Source organism: Glycine max, chromosome 8 (assembly GCF_000004515.6).
Source record: "Glycine max cultivar Williams 82 chromosome 8, Glycine_max_v4.0, whole genome shotgun sequence".
NCBI classification, from domain to species: Eukaryota; Viridiplantae; Streptophyta; class Magnoliopsida; order Fabales; family Fabaceae; genus Glycine; species Glycine max.
This window is the reverse complement of record NC_038244.2, coordinates 20,198,866-20,223,932: the sequence shown is the minus strand read 5'-3', so window position 1 is coordinate 20,223,932 and position 25,067 is coordinate 20,198,866. Positions and strand designations below refer to the sequence as shown.

Sequence of the window (25,067 nt, the reverse complement as noted above, 5' to 3'; positions counted from 1 at the left end):
CCAATGTTTCTAAGTAAGGCTTGAAACTCAATTTCCTTTTCGGCTTTATTATTGTTACTTGTATTGCACATCAACTGCCTCTTTGCAAATTACCATTACCCTTTTCTTTCCCAATTAAGCTCGTGTGTGGGCATCAACTTTCTGCTTCCCCTGGACTCGAGCAATAACTCAAAGGAGTACTACTGGCATTGATGACACCGGAACACGTTGTTGAAAGATGGAGTCTTAAATGGAGTTGTGGAAACTGGGACCCAATTTCTTAATTAATTGTAGTATTACTATATGTAAATTCCTTCGTTAATTAATTAAACTGAGTATGTTTTTTTTTCTTAATGACATAAGAAAATAAAATTGATAATAACTAATCAATATTGTTTTTTATTAAAAAAAACTTTCTCCATTCCAATTATAACAAAAGAGGCTATAAATATTCCTTAAAAAGTTAAAATCACCGAAAAAATTGTATTGGTCACATTGGATTATTCTTATAAATTGTTGAATTTTTTTGCTTTGGTTCAATTCATGTATCTTTTTGACCCATAAGCAAGGAATTAGAAGTAAGCAAAAGAGGAAGGCTCGAACTTGTGGTAAGGAAAGGGGAAAATTCATTTTTTGTGTGAAAGGAAATAAAATTGATAAATAAAATTGTGATAAAATAGGATGAATCGAGACAGTATTTTATAAGTATATAATTATCTTGAATAAATTCAGTATTTTTTATTTCTTGATCGTCTGAAAAGAAGAATTTATAAAATAAATAAAAGTATAATTCACTTTATTTCAATTTTAAACAAATATTATTACAAAATTATTGTATGATCGGTTTTAAGTACAAATTAAAAGAGGAAGATTGTTTTATGTTGATAAATGATATACAACTTTTTCGAATATTTATGACATTGATAAACAATATAGTCTGAGTAACTAATAAGAGTCATTATTCTTGTTAATAAATAATTAATACATAATTTTCTTTTATTTTAATCCAACGAGTTGTCACATATGTGTAAAATTTCATTACGTTCACATAAATAAAACTGATCTGTTTAGCAAAAAAAAATTATATGTAATTCTGATCATGTATAAAATTAATCACACATCACCAGTGGAATATATAAAAATAAATCCATAAATTTTTAACTCCAAAGAATTAGTAAGTAGAATAAGACAAAACCTCACGTATGTCTCTATAACTTGAGGGTGTTTTCAGTCTTAGATTGTTGTCATTCCTTTTCTCTAAAAAATTTTAGTAAGCAAAAGTAACTACTTTTTTTTTTTTAATCATAATATAGAATTGCATTAGAAATCGTAAGAGGAAGTGTTGATAATGTTTTTTTCATAACAGCTTTCTAAAAGCAATTGACAAATGCTCGATCCGGAGAATATTTTATTTTGAAAGAATTGGTTCTTTCTAATAAAAGATTTGTACAGTGTCTCAGTGCGGCAAAGCCTCTTCTTGATTGACAGAATATTCTTCTTATAGATGACAACCAAAACCAACTAAAAATCGTTAGCAGAATGAACTTTTAACAAACACAAAACTAGAAACCGAAGGGGAAAAAAAGTTGCATGGCCTTGTTGAACTGGAAATTCTTAATTTTTTTTTAAATACGATGTTACGCATATTAAATTATAAACTATGCACAATCAAGTTTTACTCACAGGCTAAGAGAATTTAGGTACTATTCTTCAATAATACCATTGTTTAGTGTTTATTTTGCATCAAGGTTTTAAATATCAGTCGGTGACCGTGATTTGTACTGTAACATCAAGATTTTTTAATTGTTTATAACCGGAATTGGAACCGCATCAGCTGCATTTGTCGGCAATTTACCGCAATATCAACAAGCGCTACGAAATCGCAAAGTGACCGTGACCGATACTTAAAACCTTGTTTTGCATCTTGGAAGCTAATTTTAAACATTAAAATAAAAAGAGTATGTATGCTGTCTCTTTTAAATAGGCCAAGTGCACCTTTATGTGCAAACAGTGACTAATTAAGGTCATAAAATCACTCTAATCCTTTCAAATTTTTTCTTCCAGGCTTCAGGCACCTCTAGTAACAATGGAAGACATAAACAGGTGGCTATCTTTCTATGTGAATGGAAGTGTTAACCATGATTTCGCCATACGAAAGTATTGCCCTGCAAGAATGGAGCAAGAACAACGAGGAGAATGGCAAGATCAAGAGGCAGCAGTAGTTTTTTATGACACTGAATTATGTTCTTCTTCTGATGCTACAGGTGGCAGCACTCCTTGTTTGGTTTCATCAGAAGTTGATGACTTTGTTGATGGCTTCGTCAACATGAATTCAGTATGAGTATGAGAATGAAAATCAAGGGTCCCAAGAGAAGCATCATCAAAGTTTTGACCACTTTGTGGTGAATGATGAGGATGATGCATACTCCATGGTGAATGGTGGAGTCTTTGAATATGTTCCAACCACCTTGGAGGATTCAGAATTGGAGATCCATGAAGCTCTCACAACAACCATGTGGGAGGAAGAGGTTCAAATTTGTGGCTCTTTTGGTGCTATACCTGAGCTCGTGCCTTGTGCATAAGAGGCCAATCTTGGTGTGAACCAAGGGTTAGACTTGGCCTGTGCTGAAGCTGTGGGATGTAGAGACAACCAACAAGCAGAGTTGCTGCTTAGAAGAATTTGGCCTTTGGCAAGTCCTTCAGGAGACGCGCTGTTTTGCCAAAGGATTGAAGTGTAGGTTATCACTTCTTCCTCATAATGTCATTGCAAATGGAACACTCACAAGCATTTCCATGGATGTGCCTTTGATCTCTAGGGAGAATAAGATGGAAGCTTTTCAGCTTCTTTACCAAACCACGCCTTACATTTCCTTTGGTTTCATGGGTGCAAATGAAGTCATATATCAAGCATCACAAGGAAAGAGCTCAATGCACATTGTCGACTTAGGAATGGAGAATACCCTTCAGTGGTCTTCCCTAATTAGGGCCCTTGCTTCAAGGCCTGAGGGCCATCCAACGCTCCGGATCACCGGATTAACCGGCAATGAAGACAACTCAAATCTTCAAACAAGCATGAATGTGCTTGTGGAGGAATCAAGCTCATTGGGAATGCATCTTGAATCACAATTTCTGAGTCTCCAACTCCTTCTCTTCTTACTATGGAGAAGCTGATCTTGAGAAAAGGTGAAGCTTTGTTTGTTAATAATATCTAACAGTTGAACAAATATGTCAAGGAAAGTAGAGGCTATCTGAAGGAAATTCTTCTATCAATAAAGAAGTTAGGTCCAACTGCACTTACAGTGGTGGAGCAAGACACAAACCACAATGGCCATTTCTTCCTTGGGAGATTTTTGGAATCACTTCACTATTACTCAGCCATATTTGATTCTCTCGAGCCAAGTATGCCAAGAAATAGACAACACAGGATGAAAATAGAGAGATTACACTTTGCAGAAGAAATTCGGAATGTTGTAGCTTATGAGGGTCAAGATAGAATAGAAAGACATGAAAGGGTAGACCAATGGAGAAGGCAATTAGGCCGAGCAGGGTTTCAGGTAATGCCACTGAAGTGCAATAGTCAAGTTAGAATGATGCTTTCTGTTTATGACTGTGATGGATATACATTGTCCAGTGAGAAGGGAAATCTTTTACTAGGGTGGAAAGGAAGGCCAGTAATCATGGCTTCTGCATGGTAAGTTGCAAGTTAGAATGATGCTTTCTGTTTATGACTGTGATGGATATACATTGTCCGGTGAGAAGGGAAATCTTTTACTAGGGTGGAAAGGAAGGCCAGTAATTCATGGCTTCTGCATGGTAAGTTGCAAGTGTGTGATTTTCCCTATTCAACAGTCAGAAGAAACAAGGACCAGAATCATCATGCACTTTTGCATATTCACTCATTGAAGATACAAAATTTTCCAAGTATGTTTTGAGTTAGCTATTTGTGATTGTACTTCTTGATCAAGGAATTCAGTCCTAGAATTCCTTTGGTAATGTTTCAGATACGAAAGTAATCTACGGCCACAACGGGAAAAAGATATAACCAGTTTCCAAAAACCTGGAACTTGCCAAGAGATATGAAATTGCAGATTGCACATCAACTTTTGAGTCTTTACATCCAGTTTTGCAGATAGCACATAAACAATGCAAGAATTAGTTATTAATGTTAATTTCAGATTTTCAATAATACTACTTTTTTGAATGAGTTGTTTTTCTGCAATATTTTTTCTTTTTTGTCCCTCTTCTCATGCTTCCTTTAGATTGGTAGTGTGTTTATTGTTTTTCTATTAGAAAAAAATTAGTGCAAATGGTAGAAGAAAAGATGGGTGAAAAAGAGAAATATCATGTCAACTTTAGTTTCATGGTTCCTCATTTTGATTTGTAGAGATAATTCTTATCAAGTTCAAATCAATAAAAGTATCTTCAGTTTGGTTGAAAAAACACATGTTAAAGCGGGAAAAAAAATGTAAGTTTAGGAATCACAACAATTGGGGATTGTTTGTCTTTGTTTTGGTATAGGTTTCCAGTCTCATTGAGGCAACTTATTTCACCCCATTCAAGTGAAGTGTAATGTTTAATCTTTGTGTCCTAGGTCAAAGTGAAGACTTTTTATTTATTTTATTTTAATTTTCTAACAGTCTTTGAGAGAAAAATTATTATGTTCTTGTATAATCTTTTCTGCAAAAGCATTCTATTTTATCAAAATGTCTGTAATGAATATGTTTGGGGTTCCTTTTTAGTAAACCTGGAAAATTAATGGATGAAAACACAATGTATTATGCTCCATTAAAAATATTTTTATTATATTATTTCATTTTCTTAAATTTTAAATTAGTGGGGGATTGTTGGAAAATATTTTTTTATAATTTAAAATTTAAAATTAAAATATATTTTCTTTATCAATTATGTTTTGTAAAGATAAAATGTTTTTAGAATTAGTCTATATAAAAAACTAAAAGCATCTCATTACTTCTATTTATATATTAATTTTAGAAAGTTATCTTTTACTTGGTCAAATTCTTTTGTGAACTTACAAGTCTTTAAAATTAGGAAGTTTGTTGTTTGGTTTTTATTTTTTGTTTTTAATGTTATTGCTGCAAGTACTTTATTGCTACACGTTGGAGATTGGTTGCCTGTGCATATGTAGCTCCTTGCTAAAAAAATAAACATGTGAAAATACAACACACAAAGCAATAAAATGAACACTTGGTGAAACTTTAGATTCTGCATGTCATATTCTTACTAGGGTACCTTATAATTTTTTTTTTGAAAACCCCTTTTTGAGTTATGGAAAAAAAAAATCATGTCTAAAATATCTTAAAGTGTGGGGGTGTCTAACAAAGGTTAACATCCCTATTAATAAGAAAAGGAAAATTGGATCAAAAACTGTTGATTATGTTTTTGTTAGATATTCTTTGCATAATACTACTTATAGATTCTTGGTTGTTAATTCAAAAGTGTCTGAAATTTCTAATGATACTATTATGGAATCTAAAGATGTAAGTTTTTTGAAAATGTTTTTCCTTTGAAAAATAAATTGTCTAAATCTGTTTGTGATACTTCTTGTTCTAATTTATCATCTTGTAGTAATGCTAATAAGAACATTGTTTTTTAACCTAGGAGGAGTATAAGATCTAAAAAAAGTTAAGTATTTTGGTTTTGAATTTTGCTCTTTTCTACTTGAAGATGATCCTAAAACGTATGGTGAGACCATGAGATTAATTGATGCATCTTTTTGGAAAGAAGCTATTAATGATGAAATAAGTTCTCTTAAAACTAATCAAACTTGGTTTCTTACTGATCTTTCCGTGGTTGTAAAAGTATAGGTTGTAAGTGGATTTTCCAAAAGAAATTAAGAACTGATGGATCTATAGAAAAATTTAAGACAAGACTTGTTGTGATTGGTTGTAAACAAATAAAAGGTGTACATTTCTTTGATACATATTCTTTTGTTTCTAAAGTTACTACTATCAGGGTTTTAATTGCACTTGTTTGTGTTTTTAATTTAGAAATTCATCAAATGGATGTAAAAACTACCTTTTTAAATGGTGAATTAGAAGAAGAAATTTATGAGTCAACCTAAAGGCTTTGTAGAATCGATAATTGAGGGGTTTAGTGATGCAAATTGAATTTCTAATTTTGATGAAACAAAATCGACAAGTGGTTATGTCTTTATTTTAGCTAGTGGTGTAGTATCATGGAAATCTGCTAAACAAATTATTATTTCACATTCTACCATGGAAGCAGAAATTATTGTTTTAGATACTGCTACTAGTAAGGCTGAGTTTCTTAAAAATTTATTATGTGATTTGTCATTATTGAATAAGTCTATACCTCATATTTCAATGCATTGTGATAGTCAAGTTGTTATATCTAAAGTTACTAGCAAAAATTTTAATGAAAAAAGAAGACACTTAAGAGTGAGACATAAGTCTATCAGAAATTTGATTTCTCATTGTGTCATTTCTCTTGACTTTGTCAGGTCAGAAAATAATATTGTGGATCCGCTTATAAAAGGGTTAACACGCCAACAAGTACTTGAGTCATCGAGGAGAATGAGACTAGAGCCCATTATTTAGTTACAACAATGGACACATGTCTCCGTGTGATTGGTGATCCCATGAATGGAGTTCAACGGGTAACAACGAAATTGCATGTTGACTAAAGTACACAAAAATAAAATTTTGCAGAATTGTTCCGTTTCTCATTCCTATGACAAGGTGTATTATAAATTATGGCAATATTAAGGTTGAGGTATTTATATACGTGTATTTTTTGTATATAAAAAAGTATCTCTTAATAAATCCGATGACAATTATTGTAGGGGTGGGGTTCACAAACCACTCTTTGAGGATTCACCTAGTGAGTGTGGTGGTGGGGCCGCCACTGTGAGAGATATGGGTTAATCTCTAAGTGACATTCACGAAACAAGATACATGCGCAAGACCATGTAACGCGCTACCACTGTTTAGAACCTAAATAAACGACAATATTGTAGGGGTTGTATACTAAAGTCCGGTTAAAGAAGGTGTAGTTCAAGACAATTAAGTCACTACATTTTTTTTGGGCGGAAGTTCATAAACACTAGGTATAAGGCTCAAACCCAAAAGGTTCCTTATACCAAAATACAATATCACATGCTCTTTCTTTTACGTTTCTATACAAATTATTTTTAAAAAAAATACTTTAAAATTTTAAATTATGTAGGGGAATGTTAGTAAATATTTGTTTTATAATTTAAAATTTATAAAAATATATTACTCATATTAATTTTGTTTTTATAAAATAAACTATTTGTTTTAGAATTTGTTACATAAAATTAGATTTTTTTATCTTTTCTAAGATTTTGCTTTGAGTGGGTCAATGCAAGTTGTTACGTGTTTGTTAGGTTTGTTTTGATCTTCACGTTGGTTTTCAACGGTCAGGTAGTTTTACTTATATATATATATATATATATATATATATATATATATATATATATATATCTTCCTCTCTAGAAAACACACACAAGAGAGTAAACAATTAACTTTCTTTCTCTCTAAATTTTGTTTTTTCTTTTCTTATAAAAAATTATTTTTGGGTGCTTCAACCCCGACTAATTAAAAATTCCCCCCTTAAATTATTTTCCTTTGTGCTTATTGTATGATATATTGTATTGTTGATTCATGTTCTGTCAACTGAAATTATTTTGCTACTGTTGTTTTGTTGTTTAGTTTAAGGCTTTGCATTTTCTTCTCATTTATTTCTTTTATTTTATTTCAATTTTCTAACAACATGCACCCCCTCGAATATTAATGGGTTAAGGCATTATGGTGTATCAAAATGTTACTTCATATCCTAAGGATTTCGGTGGCATGTAATTATATCTACATCAACCTTATGGTTTATGGCGCACTTAGTATACATCATAAGGCGTGATCGGATCGAACCATGATCTAGAGGGTGATCAGATCGGACTAGGATTAGGAAGGTGATCATATCAGACTAAGACTCCAAAGGAATATACACAACCCTCGAGTCTTAAGCACAAAGTGTAAAGAAGCTAAGTATGTGTTGGATCGCATTGGGATCAAACTTAGAGGAAACACAGCCCTCGAGCCTAAAGCACAAAGTGGAAATAGGCTAAGTATGTGTTGGATCGGATTGGGATCCAACTTAGAAGAGTACAACCTTCTTGTGTTATTTAGCATGCTTCCTACGTGTGTGTGTGTGTGTGTGTGAGAATAACTTTTTGAAATGGACTCAATGAATGAACACAATAAGAGTGACCAACGAAATGAAATGTGTAAAATAGATCATACATTCATACTAGTTCCATAGTCCATAGGTGAAACACTTAAATAAATCCGCATGAAAATCTAGGTTGCTCCCTTGATAGGCAATATAATTTCACATAACCATAAAAAATCCAATTTATTGTCTTCAAATCCAATCTGAATCATTCTTCAATTTATACACCAAACAATGTCCTATGACCTATATTAGCCAGAGGACGTCTCCTGCTTGTTTCTTTAAATTTACAGTTTTCTCTCAATAGGTTACTTGGATTATTTAATACAGCAGTATTAGTTTTAACATAGAAAACATTAACCAAGGTCCTACTCCAAAGTGTGTTTGATGCATTGAGGAACAATAAAAGCAAATAGCACATGTAATTAGTGAAGTGTCATGTGATAGCATAACTAATTCTATGTTTGGTGGTGCATGTCCATTTTCCAATACAAGCAATTTAGGAAATGTCACGGAGAATAATGAAAAAAGGATGAATAAGGAGGGTTGATCGGGAGTGGAGTCTCCGGAGGAAAGAGGGCTAATAAGAGGTGAGAGAAAGAAAGTATTTGCAATTAAATCCTGTCATAATTTTTTTCATCCAGCAAAGGGGAGTTATTAATTGTTAATTTTTTTTTAACGGAAAATTAAATTCATTATCTTTTTTCTTTCTTCTTTTACTACCAAGTTAATCTTATAAGTTATCTCAAAAAGTATAAGAATTGTTTGCATCTAAATCCTATACTGCAGACAGTACAAATTTCAACAGTAACATAATAACTTAAAGCTTTAAAAAACATAATAGCTTAAAAAATATTCATAAATGTTTTGATAAAAATTAACAATTTTTGTATGTTTTTATGTATTGAATCATGATCAAACATTATTATATTCTATAAAATAAAAATTTAATTAAATTGAAAATAAAATTTTGTTTTCAGAAAAAAAATATTAAAATTTAGTTTGTATTTAACATTAAAATCAATCAACACATAATATTTCCTACAAAATTAGTAAAGAAAATAAATGAAATTATTAGTACAACTCTAAATAAATATATATAAAAAATTTACAATCATCCTTTAAAAGAAAATCACAAAATATCAAAAGTTGTTGACAAAAGTGATTTTAACAATTAGGTTCGTTAATCAAGATCTAAAATTTGATCCCTGGTTTAGACATAAAATAACAACTAAAAATGCCACTTTATCTTAGAAATGGGTCGACCCATGGGAGGATTACACGTCTAGTTATAAAAAAAATGACAAAATTATTATGCATTAGAAAGCCAATTAGAAATTAGGAATTTTGTTCCTGCACCCAGCATATTTTAGGAGAACCAAAAAAATAATGGTTCATGCAGGTCTCTAACCTATACAGCCTTCACATTATTAGCACAACGATCACAACGATCTAAGAAACTAAGCTAATATGTTAATTGTGTTAAAAAAAATTAATATCGTTATATATAATCTTAAAATTTTTAATATATATTTAATACACATATAAGTTTACATAATAAATTTTGTAACAATTAATTTTGATCTAATAATATTTTTTTTACATATATAAATTTTTATTAAACCTATAATTTTTATTTAAAATTTATATATGAAAAAATACATTATTAGATAAAAATCATAGGTTTAATAAAAATTTATATATGTAAACAAATTATTAGATAAAAATTAATTGTTATAAAATTTATTATATAAAATTATATATATTAAATATACATTAAAAATTTTAAAGTTATATATAACAACATTAATTAATTTTTAACATAATTAATTTATTAGCTGATTAGAGCGTTATGTAAGAATATTTTTTATTGTTCTCTTTTACGGTGGTGTATGAAGAAATATGTTGGATAAGGAAGAAAATCCCTACAAATTATGCATTAGCTGTGAGCAAATTCATTGGTGTCATGCATCATCAGTTGAAGAGATCCAAATAATCAAGGCGAAGTTTCATCACTGCCAGATATCTCACGTCTTTTGCAAACCAAACCGTTGATGTATCCACAAAATATGGACTCTCTATGCGTAGTTCTAGTCTTTTATTTAAGGCTTAATTAGTATCTTAAATTAGAAGATTTATTTTTTTAAGTACTTCAAATAAAAATTTATATTTTTTAATCTTTTAAATTTAAAAATGTTCTTTTCCATTTCATAGCCAAAATTTAAGACTAAAATATACAAATTTTTATCTTAAGACGGATTAATTTTTTTTTTTAACTATTAAGTTAAATTCTAATTTTGATCTCTCTATTTTAATAGTCCTTTATTTTTCAGAATATATAACCAATTTGGTTATTCCGTACCGTCCAAAATCAAACATTGACTTTGATGTTACATAACAGGGCTAACGTAAACTTATATAAGCGATTGACATGATGCTTGTGTAAAAAATATTAAATGAAGTAAAAAAAATAAAGTGTCTTAATAGAAATTAAACTTATGACTCTATACTCATAGACAAAACAATTAACCACAAAGACACTTGTTTTGTTTAGTTAACTATATTAACATTATTTCCTACGCGATGTTATCAAATTCGAGAGTTTACATAAACTCGTAAAAGTTTCATAGACTCGACTCATGGACTCTAACTCGTAGACTCATAAGAGTACACTTCATATAAAAACAATAATAAAATATCTATAAATAACATACCAATTAAATATTTCAACAATATAATAAAGTAAAATAGTAAATCATAAATTTTTCAATACTTAAATAACCAAGTCTAGTAATGCATCACTACTAGATAATAACTTGGATATGTTATAGTAGTGATAGATCATTCTCATCGGAGATTTGATGTTATTAAAGGTGAGAATTCTTGTATTTGAGAATAACACACTAAATGAAAATATGTTGAACATTAAACAAACAAAAAATAATCCAAAATAACTTACATTTTCGTCTAATTTTTTTAACTTGCTGACTCGTTGACTCGATGGCAAACTCGAGAGTTTATCGAGTTTACTTATAGTTTATAAAATTTACCCAGAGTCTACTAAAAAAGAGTTTACTCAAGAGTCAACTCACAAGAAGGTAAGTAAACTCGTAAGAGTTAGCGAGTTAACTCGAGAGTTTGATAACCATGTTCTTACTATCATTACTTAAAAGTTATCAATTTTTTTCAAACCATCAAAATTTATAAATTAATAATTATTTCATATGTAAATATTTTAAATTTTATTTTATATCATTCATATGTTTTTATTTTGAATAGTTTACATATTTCTATTTTTATTTTACTAATTTATAATGAAATTTCATAAATTAATATATAAATTATTTACATAATTATTTTTGTAAATTGATTTCAATATATAAATTATTTTTACTCTAATTATTTAAATAAAATTATTCATAGACAAAATAATAAAACAATTATTGTGTTTACTTAATTATATTAATATTGTTTTTTATGTATCATTAATCAAGAGTTATTAATTTTTTTTTCAAATTTTAAATAATGATACATAAAAAATAATGTTAATATAATTGATAAAATAAAATATGTTAATACTTTATTGTCTTGTTTATGAATAAATGATCATGGATGTGTTCAACTGCTATTAAAATAGTTTTTATTTTTCATTTTATTTAAAAATGACAATACTAATATGTCACATCAAAATTAATGTTTGATTTTTAATGGTCAAGTGACAAAAGGACAAAAATTGCTTAGTCTGAAAAATAAAAAAATTAAATGTCTTAATTTAAAAATCGGAAGATCAAAATCACAAATTTAAAATCATAAAATTACAAAAATTGCAATTTAACCTAACTATTATTATGGCTTGATTTTGACACACCTTGTGTTCAAATAAGCTCTTTGATTTAATAAAATAATTTTTGCCTTTCGAAAAATAAAAGTGCTCGCTTCCCCTTTGAAATATCTAGCAGCACATCACTAACGCTGCCGTCTAGACGAGTAATACCGATTATAATGTTTGCAATTACAAGAATTTATAAAGGAACAAGAAAAACAATATCCAATATACAGGAATTGAATGACAATTTTTTGCACTTGTAGTAAAACATTGGTATACAACAACTCTGCACTTGTAGTATTGGATTATTATGGTAAGAAAAAGAAGAAGAAAAAAACCCTACAGTGTATGGAACCAACCTTGTATAATTTACTTCCATGGATCACCATTAAGAGATGCCAAGATAACAATGTAACTCATTTAGATGCTTTATTGCCCTGTGTTTTGGTTTGGCTAGCTGCTGCTGCAGACATTATGCGCAAACGACTGGCAATTTCTGTGAAGGATGGTCTGGCTGCAGGATTGGGTGCCCAACATTGTTCCATTAGTGCTCTCCATTCATGATCACAGTTGCTTGGGATGATTGGCCTTAATGTGTTATTTACAATCCCACCTGCAAGGGGAGACAAATTAGTGATCAGTTCTACACAAATTATAGCCTGTTTGTTTTGGCCGGAATTGTTTTGACCAGAATCACATTTAGGGACAACGGAATCGATTTCAAGTGTGTCATTAATGTGTTTGTGTAACTCTCACAGTGTATAAAAGCAAGGTTGCAGTAGATAGAATTGATTTTGTGAGAAATGAAAATACTTATTAGTGCAGCAGCCACAAGATTTTTAAAAGCATACCTATGTGTACCCTCCAAAAGTGATTCTACTTTACCAGTCAAACAGAACCAAATCTTTTAAACTCACTTTTAACATATCATTTACATACTACACAAATGAATTTGTTTAGCATCAATATTTTCCAAAATTAATTCTACTAAAATCTGAACCATACGGACCCTCTAGATAGAAAGCTAAAAACAACCATAAGTATGCGGGTGAAATAACTTCTACAACCATTCTAAGGTAAGGATACAAACATTGAATGTGAGCACAGCATGTTTCGTTTTGATAATTTTTCAGGACAATGGCTTTCAATTTTCTTCCAATAGATTTTGATTAAAAAAACTATTTGGAATACAAAATAAGCTAATCCAATCAGATTAGTCTATCAGTTTCTTATAAAAACTTGATCCATTTCCAAAAAAATTAACATCAACAAAGCAGCTGGAGGAATGATAGAGACTTACAAAAGAAGGCTGCTTAATTCAGGACTCATTAGACTGAAAAGTATATTTTTCTCAAAGATTTATTAATATCCACCATTTTCTCTAGTTACTTCACCAACACTCAAGTGGATCCAAGAGTTAATTTAGTCAGTCCAAAAAAGCAGAATAGACACATGATATTATTTCCTTCTAAGCAGAATAGACACATGGTACGAAAATAACATGAAGGTTGGAAAACAAGGGTCAGTATCTTCCTTTTATAAAGACCGCAGGTATTTTTCGAGACCAATAGTTAAACTAGAACAATCATGTAGACTGATTTCCCATTATTTAATTGTTACTCTGGTAGTTATCAGTGTATTCCAACAGGAGATTTATCTTTTCATGGTTTTTTTAATCTGTTCTCAGCCGTTTGAGTAATTTTAGTTTAGGCATTAGATTTTATTCGGTTCAAAAGATCTAATATAAAATCAACAATTTCTATACAAGTCCTATCACATAGAAACTAACATATCTCTCGTAATGCATAAAAGTCCCAGGTATAAACTTAACTTCTTTGCAGCTTAACTAATATTCTTTAACCATATTTTAAAATGATATCAGCTAGCTCTTTCAAAAGCCCAACCTCTCCCCACCTAAATCTCAAGTTCTCAACACTAATTTGTCAATTCAGAAAGAGCTGGTGAGGCACAGTTCAAAGAGCCTGCAATATAAGCTTTCCTCAAATTTTTGGGAGAATTGAAAGAAAATAAAATGAAAACAAGAAAACTCAATTCCAAGTTGTCAAAATCGCATTTTAAATCATGGAATTACACAATTTTGCAATTTTTCTGTGTGCTTGCAATCTAAAACGCAAGCAAAGTCAGTTTCTAGTGGAATTGGTGAGTTGGGAGTGCGGAATCATGAAGTCAAAGCAACTCACAATTCTACCAGTTTAAGTTCAGTTTAATGATGTGATTTAAAGGTTATTTTTATTATCTGTTATTTTCTAAGCATCTTAATGTGCGTAAGTATAATTTTGCAGTTTTAGTAGGATTTTACAATTCATGTTACAATCCTGCTATTTTGAATCTTTTACGGCCAGTCCCCCCTCCCCTCCTTTATCCTGATCCTATTTAAAATCTCAATTTTGACAACGTTGCTCTATTGTATTGTCTATATTATCTAATGCTAGTTACTTCAATACAAAGTGCCAATTTCAAGAGGACACAAAAAGACTAAAGTTCAGGCTCCACTGCAGTACAGATAAAAAAAGAGCATAAGATATTACCTATAATTGCACCATAGTGCATATTAGCATATGGCTCCTCACCCGTCAGAATTTCCCATAATACTATGCCAAAGGAGAACACATCAACCTACACAGATAAGGGAGACAAGGGTGACAAACTAAAATAAATTTGAAGAATTTTCTTCCCAGTAATGATTGAGGTAAATTCCAAATATCCCATATGAACAACAGAATTCAAAAGTAGTAAAGGAATGAAATAGGAGAATTTAAGTGCACAAAATTTAAAATGAAAAATAATTATACAGGAAGTTCCTGAAGACCAGAGTATTGTGAACTGGTAAAGAGAGTTTTGTTATCATGTGAGAGTTAGGAAATTTCAACATCTAGAAAAGAAATCAATACAATTCATTTCCCTGGTTAAATTTCAATTTTGTCATGCAATTGGAGGAAAGCCTTTTGCAAGAGATAGGTTGAAATATTACCTTTTCAGAGACCTTGTTGCTGCTTCCATTCAGCAGCTCTGGTGCCATCCAAGGTAGAGTCCCACGCACACCACCAGTAACCAAGGTATTGCGTTTAATTTTTGATAAGCCAAAATCACCAACCTGGGAAAGAAAATTTCTTAGTCTTCTTAACACACAAAAATGTGACATTCATACTGATAGAAAAATACTACCAGACACAGTCTACATACCTTGCATATTGGACGTAAAGGATCTTTCAAGTTTACTAGCAAATTGTCACATTTTAAGTCAAAATGCACAATGTTTTTTGAGTGCAAATATTCCATTCCAAAAGCTGCATCCATTGCAATTATCAGCCTCTTGCGACGATCAAGATACCTTAAAAACAATAATGCTAAGATTCTTAAACCAAATTCGTAATAAAAATAAAAATAAAAAACTGGACATGAAATTCATCACTCAAATGCTCTTGCTGACACAATAAACTTTAGTGGTGCCCATGACTTCAGATTCTACCACATCATGAAGTTATCCTAACAAATATTCAGAAAAATCTGTTCAGAGGTTTCCAGGTGGGTGCCAATAGAGTGGAACTCAGCATTTTACAATATGCTGATGACACAATATTTTTTGGTGAGGCGACAATGGAAAATGTCAAGGCAATCAAGGTCATTCTAAGGAGCTTTGAACTCGTTGCAGGTCTCAAAATAAATTTTGCAAAGAGTAGTGTTGCTGCAATTCGAATGCCTGACCAGTGGAGCCAACAGGCTGTTACCCTTTTGAATTGTAGCCTGCTGTCTATTCCTTTTGTTTATTAGGGTATACCAATTGGGGCAAACCCAAGGCGATGCCAACTATGGGATCCTATTATCAGCAAGTGTGAGAGAAAATTATCAAAGTGGAAGCAAAAACATATGTCATTTGGGGGGAGGGTCACACTGATACAGTCTATCTTAACATCTATTCCCATTTATTTTTTCTCTTTTTTCAGGGTCCCTTGCAAAGTGGTAGACAAGCCGGTTAGATTACAAAGACGATTCTTATGGGGTGGCGGAGCTGATCAAAATAAGATTGTTTGGATCAAGTGGGAAACGGTGTGCCGTTCAAAGGAAGAAGGGGGACTGGGCATCAAAGATATTAGAAACTTCAATCTTGCACTGTTGGGAAAATGGAAATGGAGCCTATTCTACCACAATGGAGATTTATGGGCAAAGGTGCTAGAGTCAAAATATGGAGGTTGGAGGAACCTGAATGTAGCATCTTCGGACCCTACTGATTCCATTTGGTGGCGGGACCTAAAACAGGCCCTCCACCATCAACAGCTTGCAAGCGCTTTTTAGAATGGATTATCGTGGAGGGTTGGCTGTGGTGATAGGATAAAATTTTGGGAGGATAATTGGATTAATGATGACATATCTCTAGTAGCAAAGTATCCAAGACTATATTCCATTTCCAATCAGCAAAACCACGTCATACAGCAAGTGGGAGCTCACACAAATTCTGGGTGGGAATGGGACTTTAGGTGGAGGAGATCATTATTTGATAGTGAGGTTACCATTGCTGACAGCTTTTTAAATGATATTGAGGGCAAGACAGTTCATCCATGTAGAAGAGATGAGTGGGTTTGGAAAGCGGAGCCAAGCGGCATTTACTCGACACAAAGTGCGTATAATCTGCTGCAGGGGGAAATCATAGAGGCCAGCAATTATGGAGTTTTTGCGGAGCTATGGAAGTTAAAGGTCCCAAAGAAAATTTCAGTATTTGCTTGGAGATTAATTCAAGATAGATTGCCAACAAAGACAAATTTGAGAAGACGACAGGTTGAGATGAGTGATTGCTTGTGCCCATTCTGCAGGACCAGTGAGGAAACTGCAGGGCATTTATTTTTCCAGTGCAGTAAAATTATTCATATCTGGTGGGAGTCATTATCTTGGGTTGACACCTTCGTGGCTTTACCAGAAAATCCCAGGTTGCATTTCCTTCAACATACACTTGGTAGGGCTGCTGGAATAGGGGCTACTAGATGGAAGTGTTGGTGGCTGGCTTTGACTTGGACAATTTGGAAGCAGAGGAACAACTTACTTTTCTCTAATGGCACCTTCAATGCCAACAAATTGCTGGACGATGCATTGTTTCTGTTGTGGACTTGGCTCAGAAATTTTGAGCCACATTTTGTAATCTATTATAATCAATGGTCCTCTAATCTTAGAGAATGCTTTGGATAGGATATATTATGTATCTGGCTGTCAATTCATGGCCAATTAGTCAGTTTGGTTCCCTTTCAGACTGTCTCTAGTCTGATTTTGGAACCATTTGCTTGACAACCCTTACTTGTAATCTTTGTACCTATGGTACTTCAATATATATATATTTATCTTTGCTGATCAAAAAACAAAATCATGCATTTCATAAAATTTGAGGCAAAGTAAGCCTTCATGTTATGCACTATAATAGGAATGCAAGACCTATTTTCAAATGCATTACCTATCCTTGCGAAGTAATACATGCCTAAGAGAACCATCCACCATATATTCTGCCACAGTGGCCATTGTTCCTCCTGGCCCATGCTGTACCACACCATAAAATGCAACCACATTTGGATGATGAAGCTTGGAAAGAATGTCAGCTTCCCGCCAGAACTCTACAGTCTGATAATAGAGTCAAATTTCAACTCACCTCAAAATATATCCTTCTCATTAAAGAATTTTCAAACAATCATGATAAAATGAAGCTTTTTCTTATTTCATTTTAATTAAAACAAAAAAAAGTGCATGCTATTCAACAGCCATTAAATAACAACTTACCAGTCTCTCTTGCTCAGATGATCGACCAGTGAAGCAGCTCTTCTTTATTCTTTTAATAGCAACATCTGTTCCTCTCCACTTTCCATGATACACAGTCCCAAAGGTACCAGAACCTAGTTCTCGCAGCTCTTCAAGATCTTCATTCTTAATGACCTACCAATTGCATCAGAAACAATGAACTATTACTACAAATACACACTTCTGAACTCTGAAAAATTCAACTAAAATTATGTAACCACAATTAAAGAAGTAATTAAGAACCATGCCTGCAATATGTCATATCCAAACATTTCTTATTAGCTCTAATGCACGGATATATGAATAAAGACAACTAAGCATATGTGATCAACAGAGATATAGATACACACACATATATTATATTGTTGTACCCATAGTTAGAAAATTGTCAAATTTGTGAATTGAATCATATGCAATACTCATACCCTTATCCATGCAATGCAACATAGTTTATTACCAATTATTAATACATACACTAACAATCCATTTACACAAGTCAGATAATCAGTTACTAACTTTCCAGCAGGTGAAAGGCTTTGAGAGGGCTATAGAGGCTTCAGTTTGCCAAAAATATCAAAAACATGTTCCATGAATCATAAAAGTACATAAGAAATGCAGCATTGGTAAGAATGAGATTGTACCTGCACAGTACTCAAATCTCCGAAAGAAGGATCAAGTGGAGGTAGATTGCTATTTGCATCAAATTTGCCATCCTAAGTTAAAGCAAAAGATCTTTTGTTAGTGGAAAAGCAGATCCATGCAACCTTAACCAAAAAGAAAAAAAAAATGAAAACTTGAAATAGTACCTCAAACTCTGACTCTTGCATTCTTAGATTTTCCATCATAGCATGAAACTGCATACTCTCGTTTTCCTTAAGTTGGGATTGATTATAATAGGACTTCAGAACAGTGGTTTCAGTTGCAATCATTCTATGCAAGTCCTCTTGATTTTCTTCATTGAAATTGAGATGGGAATCTTCATGATGTAGAGGATGTCCATCAGTTGTTAGTGGCGTAACATGATGCGTTCTATTATCTCCTGCTTTTACTATCACGGGTGAAAAACCAAGATGATCCTGATCAATTAGAGAGACATTATCAAGCCCTTCTTGTGCTAACTTGTGAAAATATGACCATCTTTTAGGTTCATGATTTTCCATATTTATGCTTAAGCCAACTCCATCTCCAGGCGGTGGATGTAGACTGGAGGGATCTTCTCCAAGTATTGCTTTAGAAAACATATCAGAAAGTATTTCCCGAGGAAATCGATCATCAATATCAATAAGAATGTCACCTTGAGATTGTTCAGAAACAACATTTGGAGGGAAATCTTGATAAACATCTTTGGTTATGTTCCCAGTTACAAATACAGGTAGTTCTTGTACCATACAGCCATCACAAGATTCCTTCCCTGAGGCTTCACCCCAATCAATCTCAGGAAGATTGGATGCTAGATCATCAAGATGCTTACCAGACGAAACATGATGAAAAGCAGGAAGATCTGATTTACCATCTTTGGTTTCGGTTTCATCAACCAAGAGCTTGGTGTTGTTATCTTTACAATAATTTTCAGTTTCAACATCTTTAGTTCCTTCATTGCTGGGCAACACTGACTTCAACTCAGGATCTGTGTGCTCAGAAAGTTTGGACTTAACCAGACTGTTTGTATCAGGCAACGGTTTGCTCATTAGATTTTTGGATAACCCATTGTCAATGGTATGGCCATCTGCAAGCAAGGGCTTTGTCACAATACCCAATTCCTCAGTTGGATTCAACATTTTACCATCATGCAAGTTGTCACCAGATTCTGTTAGACCCTCTGGGTTGACATCAGAAAGTATATCTGACACATGAATTTGAGAACTGTGAGTGTCATCTGACTTGGAGGAACGATTCAGCAACTCCACTTGCTCCCTCGAAGTTCTTTCTGAATAGTAAACTCTCTCAGGAAGTGGAGGAGGATGAAGACAACTCAAATCAATTGCATTGGTGTGGGAATCAACATAAGAAGGAACAAATGTACTGCTAGAAGTAAAAGAGGCCTCTTCATAATCCTTGTGCTGAACCTTTTTTGTTGAAGGCAATGAAGGTGGATGCCCCTCAGGCATGGTAACTACAACCGATGCTTCAGGAAAATTACTTTTCAAGCAACTATCAAAGGGCTGTGAGATAGCAGGGGATGGGGTTTCTGAGGATAAAACTTTACCAGGGTCACTCCCTTGTTTAACTGAACTATCGCTTATCTTTTTTACCTGCATTGTAGATAACTGAGAATTTTGTACTTGTAATCCACTAGGTAGATTATCTTCATTCAGAACCCCTTGTTGATTGTTCAGCAGATGAGGAGCCATAGGAACAGGAGTCTCTCCAACAACAGGGTTATGACTGGAAGTAAGGCCATGATGAACAAAATATTGACGACTATAATCCCAAACTTGTGTCATTTGATCACCATAAGACAGTCGATTGATTTCATAAGCATTAGAGGCATTTGGTAGAACTGGTTGTGAAGAATGAATAGTCAATGAAGAGTCAGATTTATTACTCAAGGGAGCATTGCTGACACCTATAGATTCTACAGTAACTCTACAAGTTTCCCTCTCCGCAGTTTGCCTTTCCAATTCATGTAGATCATCTGCTGAAAAACTGACACCTAGTGGGGTTGAGCTGTTTATCGATCCAAAGTCCATGGCATTAACAGCAAGAACATATTGGACCTGAGAATCACCACCTATGCTACCGAGAGCAAACTGAGCATCTTCTAAATCACTCAATGAGAACAAAAACAACCTAAGCTTTTGTGAGCGTTCTCTATCTTCTAGAAGATTACATTCCTCCATCATATTCTGCAAATCCTCTTCAGAGGATACAGATACCAAAGCATCAAGATCTTCCCCAGGAAGTTGATATTTTAGTACATGAACCAGATTATAGATTGGTAATGCTTTCTGCATGAGCTCCTGCCAAGATATGTCCTTTCTTAGACGAATAATACGAGTTTGACCTCCAACATACCTTAGCTTTCCATCACTTGGTCGTGGTAATATTCTTCCACCAAAGCTACAGAGACACTTCATCATTGTTGATGAGCTGTCAGAACCAACAGAAGAGCCATACCCACGTACAAATCGACTATTCTCCTGATTCAATGAAGTTCTTGGTATTGATCTAATTGACCCATAATTGCTTCTGTCTCCATGTAATGAAGTACTCTGTCTGTTAAACTCTGTTGAACCTTTCTCGGCTTTCGAAAGCATAGAAATGTCAGACCCACTTTCAGAAGGTGCTTGACTGATTCCTAAGACGCCTTTCAGTTCCATACAACCAGTTGCGTAATTGGAATGGGAATCACTAACGTTTGAAAATACGGGCTTCCTGAGATTCACCCTATCACGCATGAATTCAAGAGCAAATTCCTCACCTGTCTGTATTGAATAATTAAGTACTGGTTTAAAATCTGACATGCTATAGTCAGGCGGTCTTCTGATAGTATGCATGCCATCCATATGGTCCTGAATTACTGATTGAGATCCAGACTGGAACTCTTCATTCCTAGGTTCCATGGTATTGCATTGAAACTGTTTGTAGAACCCCGATTGTTCCATCATGACATTTTTTCTATTTCTTAAGAGAACAATGCATTAAGAAACCAAAAAAAAAAAAAAAAAATCATTTAGTAACTCTTAGACACCATATAAATATGTGACAAATCTGAAATCTTTGAAACTCTCAAGACAAGACTAACTCTCTTTTTCCAACAAAGTGCAACTTAATTGTACAGCAGTTGCCCTGTGAACAAAATGGAATCAAGGTAGGCAGTATAAGCAACAAATTAAAATGCACCAATATGGTCACTACAGATGGAAACAAATGAATTACACACACCTCTATGGTCAACTATAAATGCCAAGTTACATATTGATAGCCTGGATAATTGGCTGAAAAATAACATAAAAAATCCATTAGGACGCCAAGTAATTACTAATTTATAAAGAAGCATAAGCAACTTCAAATTTTGAGACAGAACAATGAATTTGCACAGTAGAAAAATGCCATTTGGTGGACAACGCTAGCTTCCTTTCCATGGCCAGGGGACCATTATGTCTCTCATGTGTGGCCATAAAACTGGGTATAACATCTAAAATCTCTTTCTCTCTCTTACTAACACACACACACACCCACATTTGATAACCTATCTTCATTTGGGAATGACTTGTATGACAATACATCAATGTCACAAAATGCAAGCTAACAAGCGAAAATTTTCTGTGGGAGTTGATTAAGTTCTAAATAAATTGCACACAAGCATCTAGTCCTGCAACTACAGTTATGGAAACTTGTAATCTCAGCAATCAATTTAGCCCATATAATTTTTTATGAAATAAATTTCATTGCCATAGCAGCATGCTTTGATGATTTCAACACACAAGACAGACACGTCATCAACACAAGATCATCATCATCATCAACTTAGCATTCTATTACTCTAACGTTCTACCATTCTGTTACAGCAAAAAACAGACAACAGAACATGAAAATGAATCTAGGTACCTGATGAAAAAGGAAAAACCTTGTCTTTGTGTTTGCTGAAGTTGAAAAACGGAAAGATTGAAAATTAAAAAAGAACGAATTTTGAATCAGAAACAGAGGTTTCAGGGCAAAATCAAAAGAACCCATTTCCGGTTTCTCTCGTTTTCGCCCATTAAGCTATTATCTCTTCAGAGTCTGCTCTTGCTTCGACCCTTTATCCCGGAAAATGACGGCGCTTTATCTTTCTCTCTCTAGAAAAACGGAAAATTCCCTCTCTAAATTTGTTTTCTCCACACCGCTACTTTCTAATACTTTGTGTTGAACATAGTTTTGGATATTTTGTGGAGTTACAAAAATACCCTTGCAAATATTTGAGTTAGGCTTAATTCTACTTTTTATTCTAACTTTTTAATTTGATATATTTTACCTTCAACTTTTAATAATCTTGTGAATTTTATTTATTCATTTATTCATTAATAAACACAAAATTTTAGGGTAAAATTTCTCAAAAAAAAAATAAAAAGTAAAGGTAAAATTCACCAAAAAATTAAAAAATTGAAAGTAAAATATGCCAAAAAATAATAAGTTAGAAGTAAAAAGTACAATTATGTTAGTAGTAAAATGAAGATTCACAAGAATTAAAATTTTGGGAGTAAAATTTGCCAAAAATTAAAAAATTGGGAATAAAAAGTGCAATCAAGCCTTTGAGTTATTATTGCTACATTATCTGTAGTGTGACAATTGGAAAATTTGTTTAGCAATCGAATAGAGGAAAGGTTTTGTCGTCCATAGTAATCCTATCTAGCTCGAGTAGGATTGTTTCCAATATAGGAGATGTGTCATTTAGACAAAAAAAAATGATTGTGTAATTGATCATGTAATTGAAATACAATATAAAATGAAGAAAAATAAAAGAGAAAGAATTTAGAGAATAAATGAAGATTGGAGAACAAGTGTAGAAGTATAGAATTGCATAAAGTAAATTTATCAAAAGAAAATGAATGGCAGAAAAGATAAATTGTGTTAAAATGCAGGTCGAACATACACATTGTTCCTAGAACCGGTAGACTTTTCACGTGCGACATGGTGGTGTAAACGAAACTTGTGCAAATGTTCTTCCCAAGGAAAAATGACTATCATTGTGCCTATTTATAATTTTTCATCTCAATGGCCAAAGTTCAATATTTATACACATGTATAGCTTATTCAAATAGATTATCTAAGATTTTGTCATTTGCCCTTTCATTTCGTCGATCGAAAAAACCTTTGATAATTGTCTTCATTTCTTCTATAGGAAAATCACGGATAATTGTCTTCGAATGGGCAATCGAAAGTATATGTGTCTTCAATAGATTTTTGTTTGTGTTTTTGAATGATTTGTCTTCATAAACTCTTTTCACAAATCGAAATCACCAACTACTTAGAAACTTTCTAAATGTTTCATCAAGCAAATCTCTTTATCAACTTTCACATTTCGATTGTTCATTGAAATGATCATTACACTTCAAGTAAGCTTCTATCGATTTGGTAATCAAATCCTCATTCGATCATGCAATCAAATGACTTCCAAATCTTTCTAAATAATATATGCACTTTATTCGAATGTCAATACTTAACCATAACATCAACTTATAGAAAAACATTTTCGACTCAATCATAATATACTCCTCATTGAAACACCAATCAAAAGCAACCTTATATCTAATAAATCAAATCAAATCAAACCAATTTTTGAACATGACATAGAATCTCTACACTTGGAAAATTTTACTCACACCCCAACAAAAGCCCCCAAAAAATGTTTATTTGAAGCATGAAAATAATACTTTTTAAAACCAATTATTGCCAAAGTGAAAATATCATAAAACATTTTAACACTTAGTCAAAATAATGTACTAAAATACTTAATCGAATTGGTCTATCAAAAAGACCATTTTTATACTTAGTCGGAGACTGTTAATCGAGTATTGAAACCCATATGTTGCCATTGATATTCGCACATTAATGAATTATAATATAGTTGGTCATCAAATAATGATATTGAACTATATGTTATGTCAATTGAAAATAGCATTAGCCTTCTAAGAATCATTTTTATTTATTTATTTATTTATTTTAACTTCAATTTAGTAATCGAAGAATTGTTGGTCATTATCAGATTTTGTAATGCCCTAAAATTTCACTAACTGTAAATTGATGTTTAATGTATTTCTCGTGTTATTTGATTATGTGATTTATTTGGATGAGTTGAGGGTGTGAATTAGCCATGTTTGATTTGTTTTATGTAGATGTTGAGTTATGTGGAGATTTATTGACTTAGGTTGAAATTATGAGGTTCCAAGTTTTGTCTCAACCTGTTCCGGTAAAACTGCAATCCCAGACTTGTCAACCGTTGGATAGCCTTCAAATTTGGGTTGTAGGTTTCTAACTTATGTTTTCACGTTCTGATCGTTGGGATTTACAAAATAAATTTTTTTGGCATCCCTCTTAGCGAGAGAAGCATGCTAAGCGTAATTCCAACCCATGAGGAATTACGCTTAGCGCGAAATGATGCACTTCGTGCAAATCCCAACCCGAGAGGAATTGCTTTCAACATGAAAAGTTGCTTTGAGCTAGTCTCACTAAACGACATCTACAGATTATAAATACGTTCAACAGCATAAAATTACGTGTTTTGAGCTCTCTTCCTTCTCAACCTCAGCCCAGA

General features: G+C 32.7%; 1 protein-coding gene and 1 pseudogene across 4 annotated transcripts; one reads left to right on the top strand and one right to left on the bottom strand.

Moving 5' to 3' along the window:
• Positions 1-2,065: 2,065 nt before the first annotated feature.
• LOC100818478 (GRAS family protein RAD1-like) lies at positions 2,066-3,686 on the top strand (annotated as a pseudogene).
• An 8,576-nt stretch (positions 3,687-12,262) lies between these two features.
• On the bottom strand, positions 12,263-22,665 carry LOC100817937 (uncharacterized). 4 transcript variants are annotated; one of them, XM_041018380.1, is made up of 11 exons: positions 22,401-22,654; positions 21,716-21,768; positions 21,576-21,619; positions 18,637-21,454; positions 18,472-18,543; positions 17,813-17,965; positions 17,493-17,656; positions 15,239-15,386; positions 15,027-15,149; positions 14,584-14,671; positions 12,263-12,647 (listed from the first exon to the last, which is right to left on the bottom strand). In XM_041018380.1, exons 4-11 carry the CDS (start codon positions 21,436-21,438, stop codon positions 12,451-12,453), a joined length of 3,747 nt encoding a protein of 1,248 aa, XP_040874314.1. In that variant the 5' UTR covers positions 21,439-21,454; positions 21,576-21,619; positions 21,716-21,768; positions 22,401-22,654; the 3' UTR covers positions 12,263-12,450. The 4 variants fall into 4 exon arrangements, with proteins under 4 accessions (XP_040874314.1, XP_040874313.1, XP_040874312.1 ...); XM_041018379.1 differs by having other exon boundaries at positions 22,382-22,469; XM_041018378.1 differs by lacking the exon at positions 21,716-21,768 and having other exon boundaries at positions 22,382-22,665.
• Between the last annotated feature and the right edge of the window lie 2,402 nt (positions 22,666-25,067).